The sequence below is a fragment of the Danio aesculapii genome, chromosome 25 (assembly GCF_903798145.1).
Source record: "Danio aesculapii chromosome 25, fDanAes4.1, whole genome shotgun sequence".
Lineage (NCBI taxonomy): Eukaryota > Metazoa > Chordata > Actinopteri > Cypriniformes > Danionidae > Danio > Danio aesculapii.
Window position 1 is genome coordinate 34,067,788 of NC_079459.1, and position 13,465 is coordinate 34,081,252.

The 13,465-nt window shown below is 35.4% G+C and overlaps 1 protein-coding gene across 1 annotated transcript in view; it reads right to left on the bottom strand.

Moving 5' to 3' along the window:
• The window catches only part of LOC130219153 (neogenin), a 241,186-nt gene that overhangs the window by 31,006 nt on the left and 196,715 nt on the right, over positions 1-13,465 (bottom strand). The window contains exons 10-14 of the mRNA XM_056451454.1: positions 11,804-11,952; positions 9,483-9,621; positions 6,533-6,582; positions 2,582-2,723; positions 1,468-1,578 (exon numbers count right to left, since the gene is read on the bottom strand). Coding sequence (XP_056307429.1) covers positions 1,468-1,578; positions 2,582-2,723; positions 6,533-6,582; positions 9,483-9,621; positions 11,804-11,952 — 591 coding nt within the window. The remainder of the gene's footprint in view (positions 1-1,467; positions 1,579-2,581; positions 2,724-6,532; positions 6,583-9,482; positions 9,622-11,803; positions 11,953-13,465) is intronic.

Consider the following 13,465-nt stretch of genomic DNA (forward strand, 5'->3'; position numbering starts at 1 on the left):
TCACAGCGCTATCCACATTTCCTCGGGAGTTTCATGCAATTTCGGGTGTTTCATTTTTAATTTGACGACTTTAACTCCAGTTCGGCACTTTCACTTTCATTTAGAAACATTCCATGCATGCCCCCCTGACAAACGAGATATTGGATGCAATGAACTGCTGGAAGAGTGTTGTTTTAATGGAGTTTCATACCGCACGCTGAATGGAAGAAAAAACCCCTCCGCATTTCACGATGCAGGTGTCTGTGGTCTGCACTGACTCGGTAGGTGCAAAGAGTGTCAAACAGCCGTGTGTGTCTGTGTGTGGGGAGACTATCCTGTCGCAAAAAGTTCTACATGACGGTAATAGTTCAATTAAGCTGTCTGTGTTATTATGCTGTCTGTACTGCACTTCAATAATGCGACTAATATCTGCATACTCCAAATGTCTTAATTTAATTTCTCTTTAGTTCGATTATGACCTTAATCTGATTAAATGAATCAAAAAAATTATAATAAATAAATAAATAAATAAATAAATCGCTGTTTACGTGGTCGACTGTTAATTATAGTATTGTCTCAATCGTATTAAAATCAAACTATTGGTGTCCATGTAAATGTAGTCACTGTTGACAAGCATTGGTTCATTGGTTACTGCCTTTTCTCTGCCTTTTCTCAATGCAAATTTCACTCAATTTCCGGAGGGATTTATTATAACGTTTCTCCTTGTGGTGGAAAAATTAACAGTAATGAAAATCAAGATTACTTTGACAGAAAATTACAAGCAAACGTGGCATAGTAGAGGCATTTTGTATCACTAGTTTTGGTGCGTTTATAATGAGAATTGATAGCAGCTACAGGAGGAGCAACCAGATCACATCATTGAAAACAACGGCGGCGCTCATGGACCAAATTAAACTGGAGTAAATGTGGATCTTTTTTTTTGGAAGTTTTTTCCTACATATATACATAGTTGTCAAAGAGGCATCATTTACATTATATTAAGGCAGACATGTCTTGATACCCAGGGTTCTGTTTAGGAGCTGCACGAGTCCAATTATGGTTTCGCTTTTACTTGCTGTTTCAACTAAATGAACGCTGAAGTCTATTTAACTGAGTGTATTTTCATTACATTATAACATCGATGCTGTAAAGGAACCTTATAATATTGAAAAAGTCACATTAACCTTTCATCAGAAGTTTATTAGTATGGGGAAAAACACTAGCTGTGCATATACCCTATTTGGCCAGGGTGCCGGGGTTAAACTCCTAACCCCTACATCCTGGGTTTTTTAACGACCCCAGTGAGTCAGGACCTGGGTTAATAGTCTCTCATCTCTTTATGTTTAGCTTGTTCATGTTCTGTTAATCAAATAAATCATTGTAAAGACTGCAGTACGGCCATGCATTGATTCTACTTGTATGCAAAAGCCCAGAAATTTCAGTTCTGGTTGAAATGTGTGTATTTGCCGTGTGTGTGTGTGTGTTTACCGTCCAGGTCACTCTCGAATGTCTCTGCTGCGCTCCACTCAGTGGCCGGTCCGGTGCCGTTGACTGTGGTTGCAGACACTCTGACTGTATACACCTTCCCTCTCTCTAGACCTGAAACACAATCATACTCATGTCAGGAAATTGAGAATACTCTTTGTGTGTTATGTAAGAGTCTACTCTCTCGGAGCCTAAACATTGGGGTTTATAAACATAGTTCAACTAGACTAAGACTTCCGGAGGAAAACGTTCAGGGTTTTGACCCATTTCTAGGTAGTTTTGTTTTGGTTCAAGTTAAAAAGTCTCCAGGATCTCTCTTCCACCAGTCCTTCATATTCGCGTCAAATACCAGTTTGTCACAGGGGCATGAATGAAATGTTCGAGTTAAAGTTAAACTGCAGTTAAACTCGAGAAATTAAAGATGAAAAAAATGACATGACACTCGTGAACTCACGCAGGAAACGTAAATAGCCTGGTGATGCAACATTCAAAAAGTACTTCATGTAATTATATTATTGTCTTATTCAGATTAACACAAATAACTATTACTGATGTCCATGTAAACGTAGTCAGCAGTCTTCAAAGTAAGTGAAAGATCCAGATGGGCATGCTGCTGATTTGATTCAGAAGGGCACTTTTTTGTCAGACGGCGCACCGGTTTGACTTTCATTAACAGCCTCGTTACACAAACAGCAAATGCTTAGGAGAATATAAAGTGTAATAAGAAATGACTCTCATCCTCTGAAGCCATATTTTAAACTACTGGCCTCTGGAAGGTTTTATAACCTTAAATTTAAAGTTTTCATTTTCAGTGTATATTTTATTTTTGTTAGTAGTATTATTATATTTTTGGAATTATTATGAAGCATGCTGGGATGTGTTTTTATAATATTCTTTATCATATTGTCCCTACTGCTCTCATTTATTTGCCCCTGGTGGGAATAATAAAGTTGCTAAACTTAAAGGCAAACTAATAATAAATGGCCAGGACTCAACTGAATCTTTATATACTAATAGATGAAACTAAAAACAAGCAAAAAATACAACCTAATATTGTATAGAAAGTCAGAAGAAGCATCTGGAGCTCTACAGTGTGAGTGAAGTGTGTTTAATGTACCGTCGATGAGCTGGAAGATCTGCATGGTGGAGATCTCCACCGCATCTGCTCTCCTCAGGCCTTTACGGTAGCGTAGTTTATACCCCGTCAGCTCTCCGTTCAGGCTACCAGCAGGAGGAGGCTGCCAGCGGACCATGATGCTCTAGGGCACAAAACAGGACACACGGTGAGCCATTTCAACACAGACATGAGCGCTTTTTAATTGAGCTGCTGCTGGGATTATTCTAGTAACGTCTTCAGATGCACCTGAGCCAGAGAAGTGTGATGAGCTGATGTGAGAACGACAGCACAGCCTTCAGGCCATGCAATAATGAAGGAGGAAAAAACTCCCAGTGTGATACAGATGACATTACAGCTCTGAAAAACTCTGCCAGCTCATACTTCATCACTTCTTCTGGGTAAAGATTAATCAATAATTACTGCTCTTAACAGACTTGAAGCAACTTAATACAGAAATGTACTGTGGTAGCTACAGTTTTTGCCAAAATTAACTATCAGAAACATGTCTAGGTCATATTTTACATTCAAGCATTAAAAATAAATTAATAAATAAAGGATTAAAATTACATTAGTATGAACAGCACGGTGGCTCAATGGTTAGCACTGTCACCTCACAGCAAGAAGGTCACTAGTTTGAGTCCCAGCTGGGTCAGTTGGCATTTCTGTGTGGAGTTTGCATGTCCTCCCCGTGTTCGTGTGGGTTTCCTCCGGATGCTCCGGTTCCCCCCACAGTACAAACACATGCGCTATAAGTGAATTGATGAACTAAATTGGCCGTAGCGAGAATTTGGCCTTTTGAATAATGAGATAAATTCAAACATAATAATAATAACATAACTTTTGATCTTTCAAACCACCTGAACCCCCTTGCTTATGTGCCTAGACTATTTAATTTAACTTAATAAATTGTATGAAGAGAGGATTCATTAATAATATAGTTTAATAGCAGTTAAATAACTAATAGCAATATATAAAATATTAAAAAAAACAATATTCATTCTTGGCGGGGGTGTGCAGGGATTGTATTCACTCGTCCCCAGTCCCCACCAATGTCAAGTGCAAAGCTGAGCCCTTGGAAGTGTAAAGAATTCAAACAGCATGTATATGGTAACAGTGTTGGGGGTTACGTAATAATTCGAAGTAACAAGTAATGCATATTCAAAATGAAGTAATTATATTTGAGTTGCTTCTTTAAAAAATGTAACTTGAGTTACTTTGCAGATTAATTAATCCGCTTTTATGAAATAAATTGCTGAATTAAAAATAGTGTAATTATGTTGAGTCCCACACTCAATGAGAGAATGCAGAAACAGACAGAAACCAAGATGGCAGAGCCTTATTTTTCTGTGATGGAAGTATTGTCATTACTTTTAACACATGGAAGAAAAGGGGATTATTGTCTTAATGGACAGTGATTTGCTGAAATAATAAGACAAAAATACAAAAGTAGCAAACACATTGCTTTCAACTTTCACCAATCTGAATATAAGCTATTGACAGTGTCAGGAAGTTCTCAGAAGGTGAAATTACTCAACTTATTTTTTATTTGTTTGTTTTTAAAGGTAACTAAAGGAGTATGTTATACAGTGTGTGGTTAAATACAGAGCTCCTCTATTTAAAAAAAGAAAAAACCTGAAAGAGGTCAAGCCTCAGGCAGGTAGGAAAAAGGAACTTGATTGTATCGTAACGCATTACTTTCCATAAAAAGTAACTAAGGCCTCGTTTACACTGCCAGTTGAATGACCCAATTCAGATTTTTTGCACATATGTGACCCAGAAGGGATCTGTTCTATGACCATGTAATCATGAAAAAAATTGAATGCATTCGAATATCAAGAGATCGGTTTCAGGCTTCCTTTATATGTGGACTTAAATCAGATCAGACATGTGATAATGCGACTCATTTAAACAGGCAAATCGGATTTATTGAGGCGTTCTGTTTTGTACATCATTAAACTTGTAACCATGTGGTTCTTCGCCACAGTTATATGACATAGAAGGAAGAGTGTGTGTGGAGACGCTGACGTGGTAAACAATAACAACAACAGAGGAAACATGGAGGAGGAAAGTGGTCAATGGCCACAATTTGCTCCCACCAGACCTGAGATCCCTCTCGTACACACAAATTCCTCTGAATGGTGGAGGACACCATAAATAAACCATAGGCGCAAGCTGTGATGACGGATCTTTCCCTCCTCCTCCGCCTCGAAATCATTTTAAAGTTGGGTGAACTTCGCATCTTTCTTCCACGGTGGCTAGTGTAGTGCAGGTGCTAGAACCCGCCTTTACGAATGCGACGTCGTCAATTGTAAAGTAAGTGTAAACACATGAATCCGATATGGGTCACAATTAAAAGAACGTGTAAACCAGGGCTATTCAATTGGCGGCCCGCGGGCCGAACCCGGCCCCTGAGGCAATTTGTTCCGGCCCTCCAAATAGTGTGACCAAGATATCAAAAATAATTTTAGTTCAGTTCAAAAACGGCCGCTATAGTTATGAAGTGACCTGCGTCTGTTCAATACAGTACGAGCTGCAGAGGCTGTGCAGAGCGTGAGCCACCATAAGAGAGTTACATTCAAGTGGTACATTTGGATGTTCACTATTAGCTGCGCTTTAATTCGTCACATTTAATTAATCGTAAAGGCTTTTCTAAGCCGCATTTCTGTTGCATAGAACAAAACAAAACTGTTGCGATTAAACAAAGGTATGCCAAGTTGCCACCTGTGCGCTAGTTTAAAGTTCCAAGTGTGTACATCGAGGCTAATTCACACGGACACCGGATTAGCTATTGCAGTGGTCATTCCCATATCACATCTTTTCCGCTTGCAAGTTTGTTATTTCTAATGTAAGAATATATGCCAATATGCACGCACAAGCAGAGCAACGCCCTTACGTCTTTCCGGGCGCACGCAGTAGAAAACATCTCACGGTGAGAGTTGTGCGTGCCTTTCAGCGCCATGTAAACAAAAGATTTGTTTTATGATATGAATATAATAATATGAATTATTATTAAAATGATTATGTATGCATGAACGCAGATGACAACAACAATTAATCTAAATAGCTATGTACTTACCCAATATAAAGCTTGACTTTACATTAGACGTGATAACTGTGAAACCATCATTATTCTTTAGACTATAATCGTACAACCAAAATCTATAATCGTTCATCCATAATTGTTATGCAGTTCAAAACAACATATTAATGTGTCTGCAAGTAGAAAAGCCTACTTATGTTGTGCTTTGAAATACAACATTTAAATGTTTGTAAAAAAAAATGCAGTGCAGTGTTTTACACATTAACATTTTAATGTAGAAAAAGCCAACGTGGATGTCTTAAGGAGCAAAAATACAACATATGGGCTCTTATGCTGTTGTGTCACTCATATAGCAAGTCATATCTCTCCGGCCCTTCGTTTGGGATGCTTTTCATGAACTGGCCCCCATGACAAACTAATTGAATAGGCCTGGTGTAAACGGACAGGAAAACAAATCAGATATAGGCAACAAATCGGAATTGGGCATCAAGACCTGACAGTGTAAACAGGGCCTAAGTAACACAACAGGTTACTTTTTTGGGGAGTAACACAATGTTGTAATGCATTACTTTCAAAAGTAACTCTCCCAAACACCGTGCATATAGTAAAATAGAGTAAAAGCACTTACTTGCTCAGTCAAAATCATTAAAGACTTTGAATTCCAAAAAGGAGATTTCCTTTAAGCAATACATTTCAATATTTAATCTATTAAATTAGTCACTTTTTGCTAAAAATGCTTAATTTGTAAGTTAAAAAAAGTCACAACAGATTAATGGTATTAAAAATGTCTTTAAAAAAAGCTGTAGTAATTCTCCTATAGAGCAGATAAAGGCCGCCGTGATCACTCTCCAATAACCACATCACAGACACATTCATAAGCAGGAGACGCTTTTAATAAAAGCAGATCTCACCGTGGAGTTGAGAACGTCCAGAGTCAGGTTCTGCGGGGCTGCGCTTGGCACTGAAACACACACACAACACAGCTTCATCACACACACTCTGCTGTGCTTTTGCATCTTTCTTCTTCTGTTTGTTCAAATGAACACTAGAGACAGTAGCAGCCGTTGTTTATGAGCCAGCGGTAATAAAACACTTGATGATATTGTTTACACTCGTGCGTTTTCTGTGTGTGTGGATTACACCAGCAGCTGTCACACACTCTCTGTCTTCCCAGAAAACACAGAGAGAAAAATGAGAAAGAGACAGAGATATATATAGATGCATATAGATGAGTTTAAATGCAAAAACCTCAGTGTCTTCTGAAATTCTCTTTTAAATTGAGCATTTGTCTTAGACTCCTGTGTGTAGCTTCATTATTTTTACTTTCATGACAAAGAGAGGTTATTTTCAATGCATTTAATATAATAGATATCATATATGCAGATATCATAATGTCAAATTTAAGACTTTAAGACCTTTTTAAGACCATTAAGAAATAAATTTAAGACCTATATCACAATATCAAAAACACACAAACACATAAAGAGAAAACACAAAATCACTAAATTAATAGTAAATAAATGTATTTAAATTGAACAGTACTGAAGACAGGTTACATGAGATTCATCATTGAACTACAAAACAAACAAACATCTTAAGGCTGATTTATACTTTCGCCTGGCACCACATCACGCACCTCACGAAACAGACGAGGCTTTTATACTTGACACATTCACCATTGAGATAGTCTTTTAAATGACAGGGGCGGTCAAAAGAACTAGACAGTAAAATCAGACGGATAAACAGAGAAGAAGAACGTTTACTGAACTAGATCATATCACTAATATTATTGAAGATTTTTAAACTAATAGTTTTTATTATTTTTATCATTTATTATAATGATTATTCAGATTTTTATAACTATTCAAGATTTTTAAATCAAACTTTGATGCATCTCTTGCTTTTGTTCATATCTCAGACAGTTCTACCTATTAAAGTGAAATATTACTGACTACAGAACACGGGTTACTCTACAATTATATTATTTATTATGGCAAGAATAAAAGCAATTAAAAAAATACACTTACTAAAAATACTGATGTTTTATTTTATTTTGCCCACTCAAATAATTCACACATGACTGTCTGGCTAGTTTCTGTCCTCTACTTATAAGCTAAAAAGGCAATAATAGTCCAACATTCCTGACCATTATCACCAATAAAGCCTAGAAATTGGGCATCAGAATACTGTAAACTGATGGGTTCATATGTTCTTTTCCAGTTATCAAAGACATCATTTGTTTCTTCATTTTAGTTTGTAACTTATTTACTGTTTTAAATTCAAAATTGTAATATTTACATCAGTGTAAACAGTAAAAATGGTGGAAAAACATATTCTGTAATATTAAAATCACCTGTGTCTCCACTTTTGTCATGGCCTCTTTTTTTATTTTAATAACTCATCCCTCAGGTTTTACCACACTTTTACACAAACTTTCCTCCTGTCCCAATGCTGTTGCAGTTTCTAGACAAGAATTATTGATCATCTGGTTCTCCCTATGATCACGCATGGACGATTATAAAGATGTCTGTACAGTCGTCCCTGTTTCAGACAAAATCTCTTCAAAGTGTTTCATATTCAACTCAAACCAAACGCTGTGCGAACTGTTTGCCCGAGTCTCAAAACATATCATGCGCTACGCAAACACAGCGATGACGTCACATTCGCCGTGCGCTCTGAGTTCAATAACAGAAAGCTGATTGGCTATTGCATGTTGGTCTCATCTGTAGTTGTAATACCGCAAATTACATTTGGACAAGTGAAATAAAGAACTACAACACCACGAAAACCAAGCAACAGCAACAAAAAAGAACTGAAATGAGCAGTAGATGTAGCGTCACATGGACATCGGGAAAATAAGACCTGCGTAAACATATTGAAGACCTACAACAGCGAATTTAAGACTTTTAAAGGCCTAAAATTTCAATTTTTAAAATTTAGACTTTTTCAGACCCTGTGAAAACCCTGACATAAACATGAGGCTGAGGAAAACACTCATTTAAGAAGACTAAAACTTCTCACATGCAAAGATATACAGTATTTTTATTTTGAGAATTGTTTTATGGCTCAAAAAGTACTATTCTTCCATCAGATTGCTATTGCTGGCATTGTTATTGTATTTTGTAACAGCCTCTCTCTTCTGAAGACCTGCAGATGTGCTCCAAAAACTCAATAAGTATGAATCAGACAGATAAAACATGTCTATTTTGTTGTGTAGAGCAGAGAAAACAGACACTGTTGTATAGCGTGTGGTTTCACAGTCAAGTAAAGCATAAACCCAACAGCGTTCCTGAAGCGATGAAAGGCTGCTGCTTCCTGCATGTTAATTGTTTAGTGTGAAGTCTGAACTGAAGCGATCATGTTAGCATGTCACTTACACAGCTCAGTGTTTAGAGGAGACGCTGACACTAAAACACACTCATGAATACTAAGAACAACTAACTCTTAAATCTGTGTGAATGTTAATCTTCATTTAAGTGGATATGATATCTAAACACTAGAAGGGAAAAGTGAGAGATTCACAGTGATGCTAGCTATGTTTCCATTCACATATATTGATGTGAATTTAGGAGGATGGCAAAAAAATAAAAACACAGAAATGGAAACGTCAACATGGGCATAGATTTAGACAATACACACTACCTGACAAAAGTCTTGTGGCCAAACAAATAATAACTTGACTTATAGTTGATTATTCGGTATCAGAAGTGGCTAATATGAAAGGCAAAGGCCTCTAGATGACGCTTATTTTATTTTATACGATATATAAATATAAACAGCATATTTTGATTGGAAACATAGTAAAGTGAAGTGTAAAGGTTGATGGTGACAAGTTTAATCCTCAAGAGTGATGAAACTCACCGTCAGACAGTGTTCGGACAGTCACGTCTTCAGTGGAGACGCCGGGGCCGTGTTTATTATACGCCACCACCCTGAAACTGTACTCGGTGAACTTCTTGAGGCTCGTCATGGTGTAGGACAGACCCGAGACGTCCACGTCCTGCAGGAGAAACACCAGAGATTAAAACCACTGTAACTGTACTCTGATTAGATCATTTCAAGTTCTTTTACAAAACCTGTTCGGGTACTTTGATATACAGTTGAAGTCAGAATTATTAGCCCTCCTGTATATTTCTTTCCCCAATTTCTGTTAAACAGAGAGATTTTGTTTAACACATTTCTAAACATAATAGTTTTAATAACTCATCTCTAATAACTGATTTATTTTATCTTTGTCATGATGACAGTAAATAATATTAGACTAGATATTCTTCAAGACACTTCTATACAGCTTAAAGCAACATTTAAAGGCTTAACTACGGTAATTAGGGTAAGTTAGGGTAATCAGGCAAGTCATTGTATAACAGTGGTTTGTTCTGTAGACAATGCAAAACTAATATTGCTAATAATATTGACCTTAAAATGGCTTTAAAAGAATTTCTTACTTTCACCAGAAGAAAAAATATTAGAGGACATACTGTGACATACTTGTTCTGTTTAACATCATTTGAGAAATATTATTAAAAAAATAAAAATAATAATAATAAATCATTAATATTTCTGTCTATAACTGTATATTGAATGATTATCATAGTCATACAACATAGCATTTGTATGGTAATCCAGTGTGGTTTCCAAAAAAAAAAAAAAAAAAACAGGCATCCAAAACAACAGCACAAAATCACAAATATATACAGTTCAAGTCCAGGGGTATGAATATTTTTGCCCTTGACTGTATATAAAAACATTATTAGTAAATGCCCTAAGAGGAATGTTAATAAACAGGGTATTATCAAAGTAAATGTGCACAACATGCAAATAAAAACATTATAATGCTGCAGTAACATGCTCAACAAATGAATTAAAACATGCTTTTATTCTAGCAAATATTTAAAGAAAACTATTATTAATAAAAAAAGCTTAATTTTAAAAACACTGTGTATAATTGTGTATAACTGTACAGATAGTAATAATAATAGAGTCTTAAACAGAATAGGAAAAAGTGAATGATGAGTTTTGGGTGAACTCTTTAAGTCGTTTGAATATGTCAAGCTGCTGTGAACAACCCATTGTAATGTTTTTATTTATTTATTTTTTTTCAATGTATATTAAATCACTGAAAGAGCTCCAGCTTATTTTGTATTTTATAGGTATATTTTATATGTATATTTTAAAATACCTTTTTTAAGACTCTTTCCATACATTAAGACCTTATAACCACTTTTCAACCGGAAACACTAGTGAGATTTTAACTTACACTATATTTACTAAATATTAATATAAGAAACTAATCCAAAACTAAAACATTATTCATATACTGAATAAAAATCTACTATATCTAGCCAATTCAGCAGGTTGGTGCCTATAGAACTGCAGAAATAATAGTGTTGCCTTGGTTCAGGGCCGGTGTCCTGCATAGTTGAGCTCCAACTTCCTTCAACAAACCTGCCTGGACGTTTTTAGTAAACCTAGAAAGAGCTTGATTACCTGGTTCAGGTGTGTTCAATTGGGGTTGGAACTAAAATATGCAGGACACCGGACCTCCAGGACAAAGTTTGGGCACCCCTGAATTGGTTACAACAGTAAACAAAGCAGCACGATGTCAAATGTAGTAGGATTTCAGTGATTTCTTAAACTACACAGCATCCTGATATTCGCAGATCTAATTCAGGCAAATTCTTTAAGGGCCCTTAAACTCTCTATATTGATTTATTAACTTTTAACACTAAGACCTCACAGACACCCTGTAATAATAATAATAATAATAATAATAATAATAATAATAATAATAATAATAATAATAATAATAAAAACTGGACTATAATTATAAAGTCCAGTGAGGCATTATAAAGTATATTAAATAAATAAGAAAACAAAGGAAAAGTATTTGCATCATCATAGTAACAATGCAAAACAATACCTGTAAAATGTGCAAAAATGTAAACAAAATGTACAACTGTAAATGTCTGTAAAACTAATAATAATAATATTTAAAATCCTTGTATTTCTACAATACTGCTCTCACCAACCAGGACAGATCAAGTTGCTGAATACTGAATATGCATTGATATGCAAATATGGTTGGTGCCATGTTAATAAGCTCATGCAATAATAAACATTTCTAACTATATCTAAACTATTTTTGTAAAAAAGCTGTATTTTCTGCATTCAGCCACCCTGACCTGCTCAGACTCCTGTCCCTTCTCAATATAGAAGAGTTTGTAGGTCTGGATCTCCCCGTTTCCAGTGATTGGTCTCTCCCAGCTCAGAGAGACGGAAGACGAGCCCACAGACACAACCTGCAGATTGGGAGCCGGACCCGGGACCTGAACTGAGGGACAAGACAACATACAGTCAATCAATTACACATATGGCAATATTCAATACATCGTGAACATGATCACTTCCAAATACAGTGAACAATTATTTATTACATAAACATTTAAAGTGCATTAAGAATATTCCGATTGCTGTTTTTGCAGTGGTAATATTAATAATAATAATAATAATATTAATAATAATAATAATAATAAATAATACAGTGGTAATAATGAATACATTATTTTCAAACATTTATACATTATTTCTGCCTACTACATTGACAATTCAGACTATTTACAGGGCTTTTGTTGGTTAACTCTGTACAGTCAGGTCACATTTTACATCAGCTAATTTAACTGAAGTCAACACAATGTAAACTGGTAACACTTTACTTGAATGGGTGTTCATAAGACTGTCATGAAACCTCTCTAATCATGACATGTCATATATCTGAATGAGATTTTATGCATGCTTATAACAACTGTCATTAAGCGTCATTAGCTCAGTTATGTTATTTTAAATGCAAAGTTGATTGTTTGTTATGACAACATGACATAAACAAATAAATCACAACCTGTTTTTGTCTGTCATGACAACTTGACGTTATCAAGAGGACATAACTTGTCATAAATCCATCATAAACATGATTATGAACCCAATGTGTCATGAGTTTTATAACAGCGTCATTAATATTTCTTTTGACCCTAACTACAGCGGTACAAGCTGAATATGTCATTAATAGATCATTAAATATGTATAACACTGTTAAAAATGATTTGACAAAGTAATGACACTTAATGAAATGTCTTAATGACAAATTCAGCTTGTGTAGTTTAAGAAATCAATGAAATCCTACTAGATTTGACATCGTGGTGCTTTGTTTACTGTTGTAACCAAGGCAGGGGTGCCCAAACTCAGTCCTGGAGGTCCGGTGTCCTGCATATTTTAGTTCCAACCCCAATTAAACACACCTGAACCAGGTAATCAAGCTCTTTCTAGGATTACTAGAAACATCCAGGCAGGTGTGTTGAAGGAAGTTGGAGCTTAACTATGCAGGACACCCGCCCTGAACCAAGGCAACACCATTATTTCTGCAGTTCTATAGGCACCAACCTGCTGAATTAGCCAGATGTAATAGATTTTTATTCAGTATATGAATAATGTTTTAGTTTTGGATTAGTTTCTTATATTAATATTTAGTAAATATAGTGTAAGTTAAAATCTCGCCAGTCTTTCCGGTTGAAAAATGGTTATAAGGTCTTAAAAATTATGGAAAGTCTTAAAAAAGGTCTAATTTTAATTTTAAAATTAAAATTTAATTAATTTAAAAAATTAATTTAAAATGTAATTAAAAGTTAATTTTTCAACTGTTAAAAATGATTTGAGTAATGACACTTTTAATGAAATGTCTTAATGACAAATACAGTTTGCTTCTTTGAAAATAAGTGATTAGAAAAATATTCATGACACAATTATAATGACTATCATGTTTATGACAGATTTATGACACGTTTTCTTGTCTT